A 12,207-nucleotide genomic window follows, 5' to 3' on the forward strand; every position below is an offset into this window, starting at 1 on the left:
TCTGATTTTTATGTCAGAGGAGGAGACAGACTGTATCATCATGTAGGGCCTGTGTCACCTGTGTTCTCACTTCATAAGCCAGAGCCAGTCACATAGTCCTAAGCTTCACAGGAGCTGGCAGTTGTGGTCACCCCTGTGCCTAGAAAGGAATAGAGACCAGGATGTTGGGAGGCAGTAGGACAGCCCACCATACTGTGTAATTCAGGGCTATTTAGTGCCAGTTTTATAGATCATTTCAAATAATCGCTTGCTAAAATGAGTTCCACACCTTGAAGAACAATATTGTTAATGAAGCTAGAAAATTCTATATCAAAAGATGATCTGGTTTTGTAATCTACCACTTAAATACTGTGATCTTGGGTTAGAGATCTTGTGATTCTGTTTTCCCAGCTGCAACAGAGTTAATGTTCTCTTCGTAGAAAAATTATGAAATTTAAATGAGTTTAGGTAAAAATGTAAATAAAAGTAATAAACTGTGATATAAAATTTAGCTGTTATTTTAATGTTTGTTGCATGGCTTCTTTGAAAGTGAAATATTTGTTTGTAGAGCTGTGTACCTGTGTAGCTAGCATTAAAATCTGGCTTTAGCAAGAAGTTAGTTTCACTAACAAAAGAGACTAAAGTCTCAAACAGAATTACCTTTTACCAGGGATCTTTCTAAACCACAATTTAAGCATGTTTTCTCTACAATTAAAATGTTCTTTCATAAAAATTTTCTTTATTTTGTTTTGAATTACCAAATAGATCAGAGCAAACTTAGAATTTTTTATAAACCTCTATAAGAAAACTATCATCAGTAAATGTAACATTGGAAAACTTAGTTTTTAAACTTTTTTATTTGATAAAACTTAAAATGGTGTATTTGCTAACTTTTAAAACAGAGTGACAATATTTATTTAAATGATAAAACTAAGAATAAATTCATAAACAAATATTACATACTTCTTATAGACCATCGATGTAAAACCTAGTCACATTGTGCAGTAATTTGTTTTCCTGGGTCACTTGCTGCTGTCGCAACTTCTTCCCTAATTTTCTGATAGAGTTTGTCACGAGTTCTCCTGTTTCTTCTTTAAATAGTTGATATAATTCACAAGTGATACCACCTGGGATACGAGTTTTCTTTATGGAAAGATGTTTCATTACTAATTCAGTTTCCTTACATGTTCTGTATCTCTTCAGATTGTTTTTATTTCTTTACTTTGAGAGAGAGAATCCCAAGCAGTCTCTGTACTAGGCACAGGGCTCTGTCTCATGAACCATGAGATCATCACCTGAACTGAACCAACTGAGCCAGCCAGGCACACTGTCTCTTCAGATTTTCTGTTTCTTAATGAATCAGTTTTGATCATCTGTGTCTTTCCAGGAATTTATTTCAACTAAGCTGTCTGATTTGTTGTCATAAAGGTGTTCATAACTTTCCCTTATAGTCCTTTTACTTTTTATAGAGTTGATAGTGATATCGCTCTTTCATTCCTAATTTTGATAATTTTGTTTTTGCTTTTTTTCTCAATCAGTCTAGTTTAAGGTTTTTTTCAATTTTCTTCATCTTTTCAAAGAGTTCTGATTTTATTACTATTCTTTATTTTTCAGTTACTTTTTTATTGCTTTCTGTTATAATCTTTATTGTTTCCTTTTTAGCTTTTTTAAATCATGAGCTATTTCCCTAGTAGTTTTTCAACTGTTATAATAATAAAACTCTTCATTGAATCTTAAAAGAAGGTAAATTAGAACAATTAGTAATTCTCTCCAAACCAGCTTCTTAAAATAATCTTACAGTTTTGATTTTAATAGAAAATTAATTTTCTTAAACTGTGTACTGAGTTGGGAGGTATTCTGAAGTGCGTTTTTCTCTTCTTTTAAACCGTGGCCCCTGTTTTGTATCTTTTTGTGACACTTAGCCTTGTCTGCTTTATATCAGAGCTGTTCTTTTTCTGTTGTTTCTGTCGTTGAGTTCCTTTAAGCCAGAGACTGTTTCAGTCATGTTTGAATCCCCTAAAGCATCCGAGTTCTGATCTTTCCTGCACATGGTAGAACACAGGAGCGTTTTACTGAATTGAATAGGAGAGCTCTCATACATTTTGTGATTGGTTTACAAATGGTTGTATGTAGTTTTCTAACAAAACAACTCTCATTTCAAAAATATCACTCTTTATGTGTGAGAATTTCATTTAGAATTACATTTACATTTTGAGTAGATGATTTATCTTAATGCTATCAAATGATTATGATAATCCCTAAAATGTATCCTGATTTCTCTGTTTTTGTTATGTAGTAATTTTGTTTATTAAACACCTACTGGTTGGGTGGGGGACTTTGTGATGTTGTATTTTTTAAACAAGATTATTTGAATAAGGGGATGATTAAACATGAAAAGATACATGGGGGGGTGTCTGGGTGGCTCAGTTGGCTAAATATCCATTTCTTAATTTTGACTCAGATCATGATCTCATGGTTTGCAAGTTTGAGCCCCATATCAGGCTCTCTGCTGTCAGTGCTTCGGGTCCTCTTTGTCCCTCTCTCTGCCCCTCCTCTGCTCATGCTCTCTCTCTCTGGGGCACCTGGGTGGCTCAGTCGGTTAGACCTCCAACTTCGGCTTAGGTCAGATCTCACATTCGTGGGTTTGAGCCCCGTGTCAGGCTCAGTGCTGACAGCTAGCTCAGAGCCTGGAGCCTGCGTGGCTCAGTTTGTTAAGCTGCTGACTTCGGCTCAGGTCATGATCTCTTGGTTCGTGAGTTTGAGCCCGGTGTGGCTCTGTGCTGACAGAGCCTGAAGCCTGCTTCAGATTCTGTGTCTCCTTCTCTCTCTGCCCCTCCCCCTCTCATGCTCTGTCTCTCTCTGTGTCAAAAATAAATAAAACATTAAAAAAAATTTTTTTAAGTCTATAAAAAAATAAACATTTTAAAAAAGACATAGGAGGGAGGCAAATCATGAGAGACTCTTGAATACTGAAAACAAACTGACAGCTGAAGGGGGAGGGGGGAAAAGGGAAGGGGAGTTATGGTTATGGAGGAGGGCACTTGTGGGGAGAAGCACTAGGTGTTATATGGAAACCAACTTGACAATAAACTATAAATTAAAAAATATATATAGTATATAGGTGGAATTTAAGGAAAGGTATTAAGCAGGCTGTGTTTTAGCTTATGGGCAAGTAATAAATTGTATCATGTATCTTGAATGTATCATAGATAAGCTGCTATATAACGATTGCCACTTCAGATAGCTGTGAAATTAGGTGATTAACTAGTTGGTACCTAACCTTCTAATTTCTGTATAAGTCTAGTTACATGAAATAGAAGTTGGGGTTTTGATTTTTTACTTTGCTTTTCTGTTTGGAGTGTCATTGTAACTACTGTATTGTAAATGATGGAAAATAATTGCATATGTTAAAAAAATAAATTGTATCATATTAAAAAAAATGAAATAAAATAAAATTTGAATAAAAGAAAAAATACATATATAGTTTTCCCTTTCCAGATAAATTTTCCACTGTTTTTCTCTAACTTCCTTAATAGTTCTACAGTTCAAATCTTTTTCTCCTGTGTTTTCCTCTAAGAGTTTTAGAATTTTAATTCTTACATTTAGGTATTTGATCCATTTTGAGTTAATTTTTTAATAGGATGTAAATATGGATCCAACTTTATCCTTTTGCATGTGGATATCCAGTTTCCCCAATACCGTTTATTGAAAAGACTGTCCTTTCCCCATAAAATGGTCTTGGTACCTTTGTAAAATCATTTGACCATGAGGTTTATTTCTGTCTTTATGACACAGTACCACACATTTCGATGATAGTATGCTTTATAGTAAATTTTGAAATGATGAGGTATAAGACCTCCGACTCTGTTCTTTTTAAGATTGGTTTGGCTATTCAGGTTTCCTTGAGATTCTATATGAATTTTAGGATGGATTTTTCTTTTTCTGCACAGAAAAAAGCCATTTTGTTTAGGATTGCATTGAGTCTATAAATCACCTTGGGAAGTATTGCCATTTTGACAGTGCTAGTCTTGGAATCCGTGAGCAAGAGATGTCCTTCCGTTTATTTGTGGCTTTAATTTCAGGAACAGTTTGTAGTTTTCCCATGCACAAGTCTTTAGCCTCCTTAAGTTTACTCCTAAGTATTCTTTTTGTTGATTTTTAAAAAAAAAAATTTAATATATTTATTTTCAAGACAGAGAGAGACAGAGCACGAGTGAGGGAGGGGCAGAGAGAGGGGGAGACAGCACAGAGCCCTACGTGGGGCTCAAACCCACGAACCATGAGATCATGACATGAGCTAAAGCCAGATGCTTAACCGACTGTGCCTCCTGGGCACCCCTTTTTGTTGCTGTTTTAAATTGAATTGTTTTCTTAATTTCATTCTGGGATTGCTCATTCTTAGAATATTTTTACGTATTGACCTTGCAGTTTTGCTCAGTTTGTTTTATTCTCACCATTTTATTGTAGAATTTTCACCTTCATTTAAGAAATATCATCTGCAAACAGAGATCATTTTACTTCTTCCTCTCTGACTTGATGCCTTGGCATTTCATTTTCTCCCCTGTAGCTGTCATCTTTTTGCCATGCTCTCACATTTGACAATTTGTTTTAGATTAATTTTACTGAATATGTTTTTATTATAAAATCAACCTCTTGGAAACAGTTTCTTGGTATTTTATGTTGTTCTCGTCTTAAATGTATACTTCAGCTCTCATTTTCCTGATCCTGGCTCTGATTTGGTCTGCCTGCAGACCTGTCTCCCACAATTATCTGAGTCTTGTGCCAGTTCCTTCCACAAAATTCCCATCTGCTTTGAAAACTTCATCAAAGACAAATACTTTAGTAGTTATTCAGTTATTTAAAATCCTTGTTTTAAGGCCTTTATACCTGCTGGGATTAGGTGTGCTTCAACATCGTTACAGCATTCGGGTTCCCGGGGGCACCCACAGAGGCAGATCGTTTGCTCACCATTAACACTCCTGTGTGATGTGTCTGATGGTACTTATTGCCCAGCTCTTTGTCCCCTCCCCAGGTGATCTTGGGAGAATTAGTGCAGAAAACAATAATCTCTCTTCAAAATAGACCCCACATGATGGATACTTATAACTTGGGACTCTTCAAAAAACAAACAAACAAAACATAACACAGTAGTTATACTGTTATAAGTGCGGGGAAGGGCCCCTTAACTTTGATCATATACATTAACACTCCTAGAGATGAGGCCTTGATTTATATCTTTTTACAAAGTAGCTTTTTTTCTTAGGAAAGCCCCCTTACTGACCTGCTATGATGAGGTATTTATAGGTAACTTTTCCTAATCCAATATTCACAAACTTGAGCTTGCATCAGAATCATTGGGGGGGCTTGCTAAACACAGATTGCTGGCCCCCACCTTCTACAGTTTCAGCGGATCTGAGGTGGGGTCTGATCATTTCCATTTTTAACAAATTCCCAGATAATGCTGTGCTGCTGGTCAGCACATTCTGAGAACCAGTGATCTAAATCATACTACTTAATTTTTTTTCTTTACCCATGTATTTCTCGTTGTCTAACCTAAGCCATTTTGGTTTTTTGGGTTTTTTTTAATAGTTTATTGTCAAATTGGTTTCCATACAACAACCAGTGCCCTTCCCCACAAGTGCCCTCCTCCATCACCACCACCTCTTTTCCCCCCTCCCCTTCCCCTTCAACCCTCAGTTCGTTTTCAATATTCAATAGTCTCTCAGGTTTTGTATCCCTCTCTCTCCCCAACTCTCCTTCCCTCTTCCCCTCCCCCTGGTCTTCCATTAGGTTTCTCCTGTTCTCCTCTTAGACCTATGAGTACAAACATATGGTATCTGTCCTTCTCCGCCTGACTTCTTTCGCTTAGCATGACACCCTCGAGGTCCATCCACTTTCCTACAAATGGCCAGATGTCATTCTTTCTCATTGCCATGTAATACTCCACTGTATGTATATACCACATCTTCTTGATTCATTCATCAGGTGATAGACATTTAGGCTCTTTCCATGATTTGGCTATTGTTGACAGTGCTGCTATGAACATTGGGGTACCTGTGCTCCTATGCATCAGCACTTCTGTATTCCTAACCTAAGCCATTTTGGTTTGGGTAATCTGCCACCTTCTAAGTTATAACATATTTTCTTCAGTAGTATTTCCTTCTCAATTAAAAAGAAGTTGGTGATATCACTGTTCTTGTCATTCTCCTATGACATCGTAGACGTCTTTGCTTTAACCTCCCTCCCAATACACACACAATTCAGACTTTCCGAATCATGCTGAATGTGTGATGGTGGTGATGACAACAGCAGAAACAGTGATGAAAATGACTAGCATTTACAGAGGATTTATCATGTGCTCACATTGTTCTGAGCATTTTATTTAATTAAAAAAATTTTTTTCATGTTTGTTTATTTATTTTGAAAGAGAGAGAGAGTAGGGGAGGGGCGGGGGAGAAAGAGAATCCCAAGCAGGTTCTGTGCTGTTAGTTCAGAACCCGACTTGGGGTTCGAACTCAAAAACCATGTGATCATGACATGAGCCAAAATCAAGAGTCAGTTGCTTAAGTGACTGAGTCACCCAAATGCCCCGTGAGCATTTCATTTTAATTAATTAGTATAATCCTCACAATTCCCCCATGGTACATGTAGGTAATGTTATTAAGTCCAAATAACTGATAGGAAACTTAGAGAAACATTCTCAGCTAGAAAAAGTGGACAAGATGGAATCTAACTTAAGCTTTCTGGTTTTAGGGCCCAGACCTTTATGCTCTCCAGCCCCTCACTACTATACTGTCGTGTTCTATCACAGCAGAATCCTCCTCCCTATCTCATTTCCCCACTTTTTAAAAAACTATCTGGTAAACCCTTTTCACACAGAATTCTCATACCCAGCTGAATTCATCTTATATCATTTTTTATGATGAAATATATTAAAATTCTAGGCTTCCAAGCAAAATATTGTGTCCAGTCTGCCTTAAAAGCTGACCTTTTATGTCCTCTACTGAGTACTGTTAAGACTGTTGGACAGCTGTCGTACCTATATTGTACCTCCTGTGTTTGATGAACTTACAGATAGCACTAGCTTTTTTGTAATATGGATTAGAGCAGCATTATAATCTACCTTAAAAAATCATGTAAAGTCATTATTACACATGTATAGTATCCCCTGGATGACAGTAGATATACAGGTAGAAAAGAAGAATCAAATGTCCTCTTTGAGCTTTAAAGATAACCTCAGTTGGAATTCCTGAGGAGGGAAAATCAAGATGTCACCCTGGCATTGAGCTTCACAGATCTCTAGGATCCTGCTTTCTCCCCTTGATCTCATAATCCTTACACATTCCTCATACCCCCCCTTATACATTTACCCTGCCGTCCTTCAGTTTCTTCCTTGCATATCTACCCTAAGTTCCCGATTTCTATCTGTCTAATAGCCTACTATTTTCATTACAAAGATTGTTATTAAGATTTTTAGATATATAGAATCCCTTGAGCAGGGACCAATGCTGTCTTTGTCAGAACTCAGCAGGTCAAATAGTATTCTGTTGCTAGGATAAAATAAAATAATAAAATTCTGGGACTTAATAGCTTTAAGAATTATAGTAATTTCTTCTATACAAAAGCAATACTGGATAAATAAAATGCTTTATTATTTTTGAACTGGTTGGTGAGATTACATTAAAAGAGTCTCTAATATTGGCTATTAGTAGCCCGCAGATCTGCATATATAAATCACTTGAGAACTTCATTTGTGATAGTGAATGTTAAAAATAGGCTCAATTATTGCAGTTTTAGCAGAGGTGAGAGTTCTGCTATTCCAAAGCTTGCTTTTGGCAGAGAATCATACTGTTAGCATGCTTAGCTCTTGTTGCTATGGAGACAGTAACAGGATTTACTTTGTTTTTTAACATACACTTAAAATACACATACGTATCTTAAGATTTAAAATGCGATTTAGTTGCCTGTAGGTTTTGAGCATTGGCACATTTCAGAAGTACTTTCTGTATTTTATTAATACTTTATTATTTTTATCCTCCAGAGAAAATAGAGAATTCTGGCCATTATAATGACAAAAGTTTTATATTACTTTTTACGGGATCTTTTAGGAATAACTCAAATCCTCTGTGGATCAGTAATGGATGAGGATTTTGAAGAACATGCAGAAACTTTTGAAAAAAGTAATGGGATCTTAAGCACTCACATGTCTTGGACACCTGTAGTTATGACATAAATAAAATGCGTACAACTCAATTTCAGATTCAACTGATACTTTTGAGCCAGTGTTATGCTAAGCACTTTCACCCTGTTGTAGTTTATTTAATGGAACTCAGTTTGAGAGTACTGAAGTAATCTTCCTAATTTTAACTTTTAACGTATTAAACTGATTACTTAAGTGTATAGCAATGGTGTTCCTCAACTGTGCCCCCTAAAAATCAATAAGTAGAATTTATACAAGCCTTTAGTAAGTAGAACTTACAATTTGTGAATTATACTTTTTATTTCATTCTTTACAAGAATGAAAGGACTCCATGGCACAGAATATTACTAATCCAGGGGAAGACCTCATGATGATATGTGTAACTAAATCACATTTCTTTACCTTCAGCATCCAGTGGCAGACTAGCATGGCCTAGATGACGTCTCAGTCCAGTTTTGACTTTTTACCTTAATAGCTGAGCAGTCAGGTGACTGGTTTCCTTTTAAGCCAAGTAGATTAATCCTAGTTATGGTATTTATTAGAACTGAGTGTTGTAGTGGTTATTTCTGGATAAAGAAAACCTTTGATTACACTTATAAACAAAAACAAAAGTGTAAACCGTAGCCCTATACTTCCCTCAGTTCCTAACTGTGTTTAATGGCAAAGGGAGACAAAAAGCTCTTTGCTTTATAGAAAGAAGGTAGCTAAAGGGAATAGATAGTTACAACTTAGGTTCATAGTTCTGAATATTAGATTTTAGCTTTTCCAGTTTGCAGTGACTTTTTAACAAGACCCATCTCCTCTAAGAAGAATGCAGTTAGTTTTTTTTCTGGCACAAAAACTAGGGTAACCTGATCTGAGTCTGACAGAGTGTGTCGTTCATTTAAGTGCTTCCATCTGTTGCCTGCTGTTCCCCTTACTCATGACCCCTCTATGTTTCTCTCTTTCCCTGTTTCTCTTTTTTTTTCCTTTCTTCCTTACTTTCTGTTTGCTTCTCTCTCCCTCTGTCCCTCTCTCTGTCTCTCTCCTTTTTCCCTCTCCCTCTCTCTCTCTGTCTCTTTTTTTGTCCTTAGCCCCTCTGAGGAAGGCAAAGTTTGTTGAGAGCCCACGAATTCCAGAATCCGAGCTTGGCTCACCAACCCTCGCTTCAGCTCAGAAACTGGACGTGGATGCATACTGTCCTGGTAAGCACGCATGCGAAGTGTCTGCTTTGACGAGGGAGGTCTGGCCCAGGCCCGTCCAGCAGGCTAGTGTTTAGCATGCTTATTACTCATAAAAACATATCCGGAACCCCTTTTGCAACCGATTGCATATTTTCCTTATTAGAACATAGTTTTTACTGAATATCCTTTTTGACTATTGATAGAATAATGAGTTAATTGTGGAAAACCATTTCAAGGATAATTTTCAAAGGAATGAAAATAATTTTGGTAGATAGTTTTCAGGGTGATTTGAGATACTTGAAGAACTATTGCTTTGGCCCTGTGCAAATAAGAATGTTAAAGATATGAATAAAAATGTTCATTCAATACTAGCCCTTTATGACCTACTTTTTGTAATCCCTATTGGATTTCTGGACAGTTACAAAAAATAGTTGTGATGTTGGAAACATTAAATTTAAATTAGAAAAGAAACCTTATAGGTTCCAATTTGGACTCCTGGACATTCACTTTTAGAAATCCCTCTTCTCATGAATGGCCTGTGAGCTGTGAGCACATGTGGGAGTTCACTAAAACCCTTCTCTTGTGGGAGCCAGGCTGAGACAGAGTCATTATCAATGCTTAGATTCTTACAAACCGAGATGAGTTGCCTGGCAACATCCTTTACACTCACTCTACAGTGAGTCTATAGAGATGTGTCAGAAATGTTCAAAGATCTAGTTGAGTATACAGATCAGAGCTTTAGTAGAGGGCTTTAGAAGACTTGATTTTAGGCCTTTTGTTTATTCCTGCTCATTAAAATTGATGCTGAACCACAAGAATGAAACCATTACGTATTTACAACATTAGGGGTCAGCAAAATAAAATAATTTTTAGTTCTAGGGAATGTGTCAATAGCTCTAATCTAAAATGTCAGGATTATATAGAATTCTGAAGCCAGAAGAGACATGTTTCAAAAAAAAAAAAAAAGACTATCAGTGAAAACCTGGGCCAAACTAATGAGAGAAATTGATTGTATGAATCAGTTTTAAATATTGAAAGACCTGGGGAGTTCACTTTGAGGATGCAGAATCCTAGGCTTCATCCACTGTTGTAGAGGACTATTTTTAAGTCAATCACAGTTATATATTAGGAACCAGCTTTTCTATTTCTAAAAGGAACAGAATAGCTCTTTAAATGGCACGGTAGCATATTGTTAAAAGAATCTTTTTCATGTTTTGAGGTGCTGTCATACTTCTTGGGCAGTGGAGTAGTGTGCTTTTCATTTCTTCATGCAAATCTTAGTATGATAAAGTAAACTAAAAAAAATGTACTAATTCCATATTCCTGCCTTGAGTGTTGGAAGAGAAACTGTCAGAGGCCGTTTCTTTTCCAGATTTGCAAGTCAGAATGACTGTCAGAGAGACTAATCTTTCACTTCCTGATTGCCCATCTGACATCTTTAATCTAATGTAGCTATTATTGTCAGAAAGTAAGGTAGTTGCTGTTTGTAGCAATGCCAGTGCTGAATCACTACGAAAAATCTTACCCGCATTATTATTTATGTATATTTCCCACAAATATGAATCTTTGCTGAATTGGAGTTGAACCAAACTAAACCTCAGTTTAGATTTTCAGAAAGCCGGGAAGAAACTAAAACTGTTGCCAAAATGTTAATTGCCATGCTCATCACTCCTTTTCTTATCTGAACAGGTTTAAGGAACAATCCATTGTTGTTTAATTTCTCTTACATGAGGCATGCTCACAGAACAGTGATGGCATTTTACTGTTTACTTATATATGTATGGTACAGTTAAAGCTATTGTTCTTCCCGTCCATCTGCTTTATTCACGGCTACAACAGTGTATCTCACAGACAACAGTCATGAGCCAGAGTTCTCAAGCAGTGCATGCTTCCGAATTACCAGGAAGACTTGTTTAAATGTACAGTGCTGGGCCCGCCCTCAGAATTTCTGATTACTAAACCGGGGTCAGGCTGATGATTTGCTTGGCTCAAGAATTCCCAGGTGCTGCTGAAGCTGCTGGTGCAGCTTCCACACTTGGCGGAGCAGCTGGTTACAGCACCGTTGCAGCCTGCTCACACGCAATCCGGTGAACAGCGCTGGAGTCTGTAGGGTTCCTTCTCCTATTGACCTCTGAGGCATTATTTGGGATGTTGTTTCCTTGTTATCTAAACTTCAACCTTTTGATACCTGTATCTTAGATTGGAAGAATAAAGCTTTTATATCCAAGAAATGAATATGGTTTTCTTGGTTTGTCCTTTTGGACCTATGTACTTATACATAGTTTTTAACGGTGTGCTACCTGTAAAAGGAAATTGCGGATCAAACCAGAGCTGGTCATTGATATTTGGTCTGCAAAGTCCAGGGAAAGTATGTCCCAGCGTACTGGGACATAGCTGTCAATTCAAAATATTTGCCTAATAAATTAAAGGATTCAGTCTACATATCATTAGATTCTAAAATACCTCACTGAAGTTTTACTATTCCTCAAAATCAGATTTGTTGTTTGCAGAAAATGTGAGAAAAACACAAGTAAAACAGTATGTTTTGGTTCTGTACTTGAAACCATGGACATGACTGATGGTGTTACATAACTGACTACCAGAGTGTAGGGGGTGGTAAGTGAATTGTGTTTGATAATCGTCTTGCAGTGTGGAAATCAAGATCTAGAGAAGTTAAGTGATTTGTATAGGGTCAGAAGAAGAATTTATTGTGTAACTCTTCAAGTGGACACAATATGGTCCAGAAATTGCCCGTAATTCTATTACTATTTAAATTCCATAGACACCCCTCCCTTAACTATCCTTAAATTAAAAAGCAGAAAATTCAGTTTTTAACTATGAGGGTGAACTGTAATCTATTTTTAG

At 36.7% G+C, this 12,207-nt stretch overlaps 1 protein-coding gene across 1 annotated transcript in view; it reads left to right on the plus strand.

Moving 5' to 3' along the window:
• Nucleotides 1-12,207, plus strand: part of TANC2 (tetratricopeptide repeat, ankyrin repeat and coiled-coil containing 2) — a 365,001-nt gene that overhangs the window by 187,362 nt on the left and 165,432 nt on the right. The window contains exon 5 of the mRNA XM_029927266.1: nt 9,253-9,363. Coding sequence (XP_029783126.1) covers nt 9,253-9,363 — 111 coding nt within the window. The remainder of the gene's footprint in view (nt 1-9,252; nt 9,364-12,207) is intronic.

Source organism: Suricata suricatta, chromosome 17 (assembly GCF_006229205.1).
Source record: "Suricata suricatta isolate VVHF042 chromosome 17, meerkat_22Aug2017_6uvM2_HiC, whole genome shotgun sequence".
In the NCBI taxonomy this organism is placed as follows: domain Eukaryota; kingdom Metazoa; phylum Chordata; class Mammalia; order Carnivora; family Herpestidae; genus Suricata; species Suricata suricatta.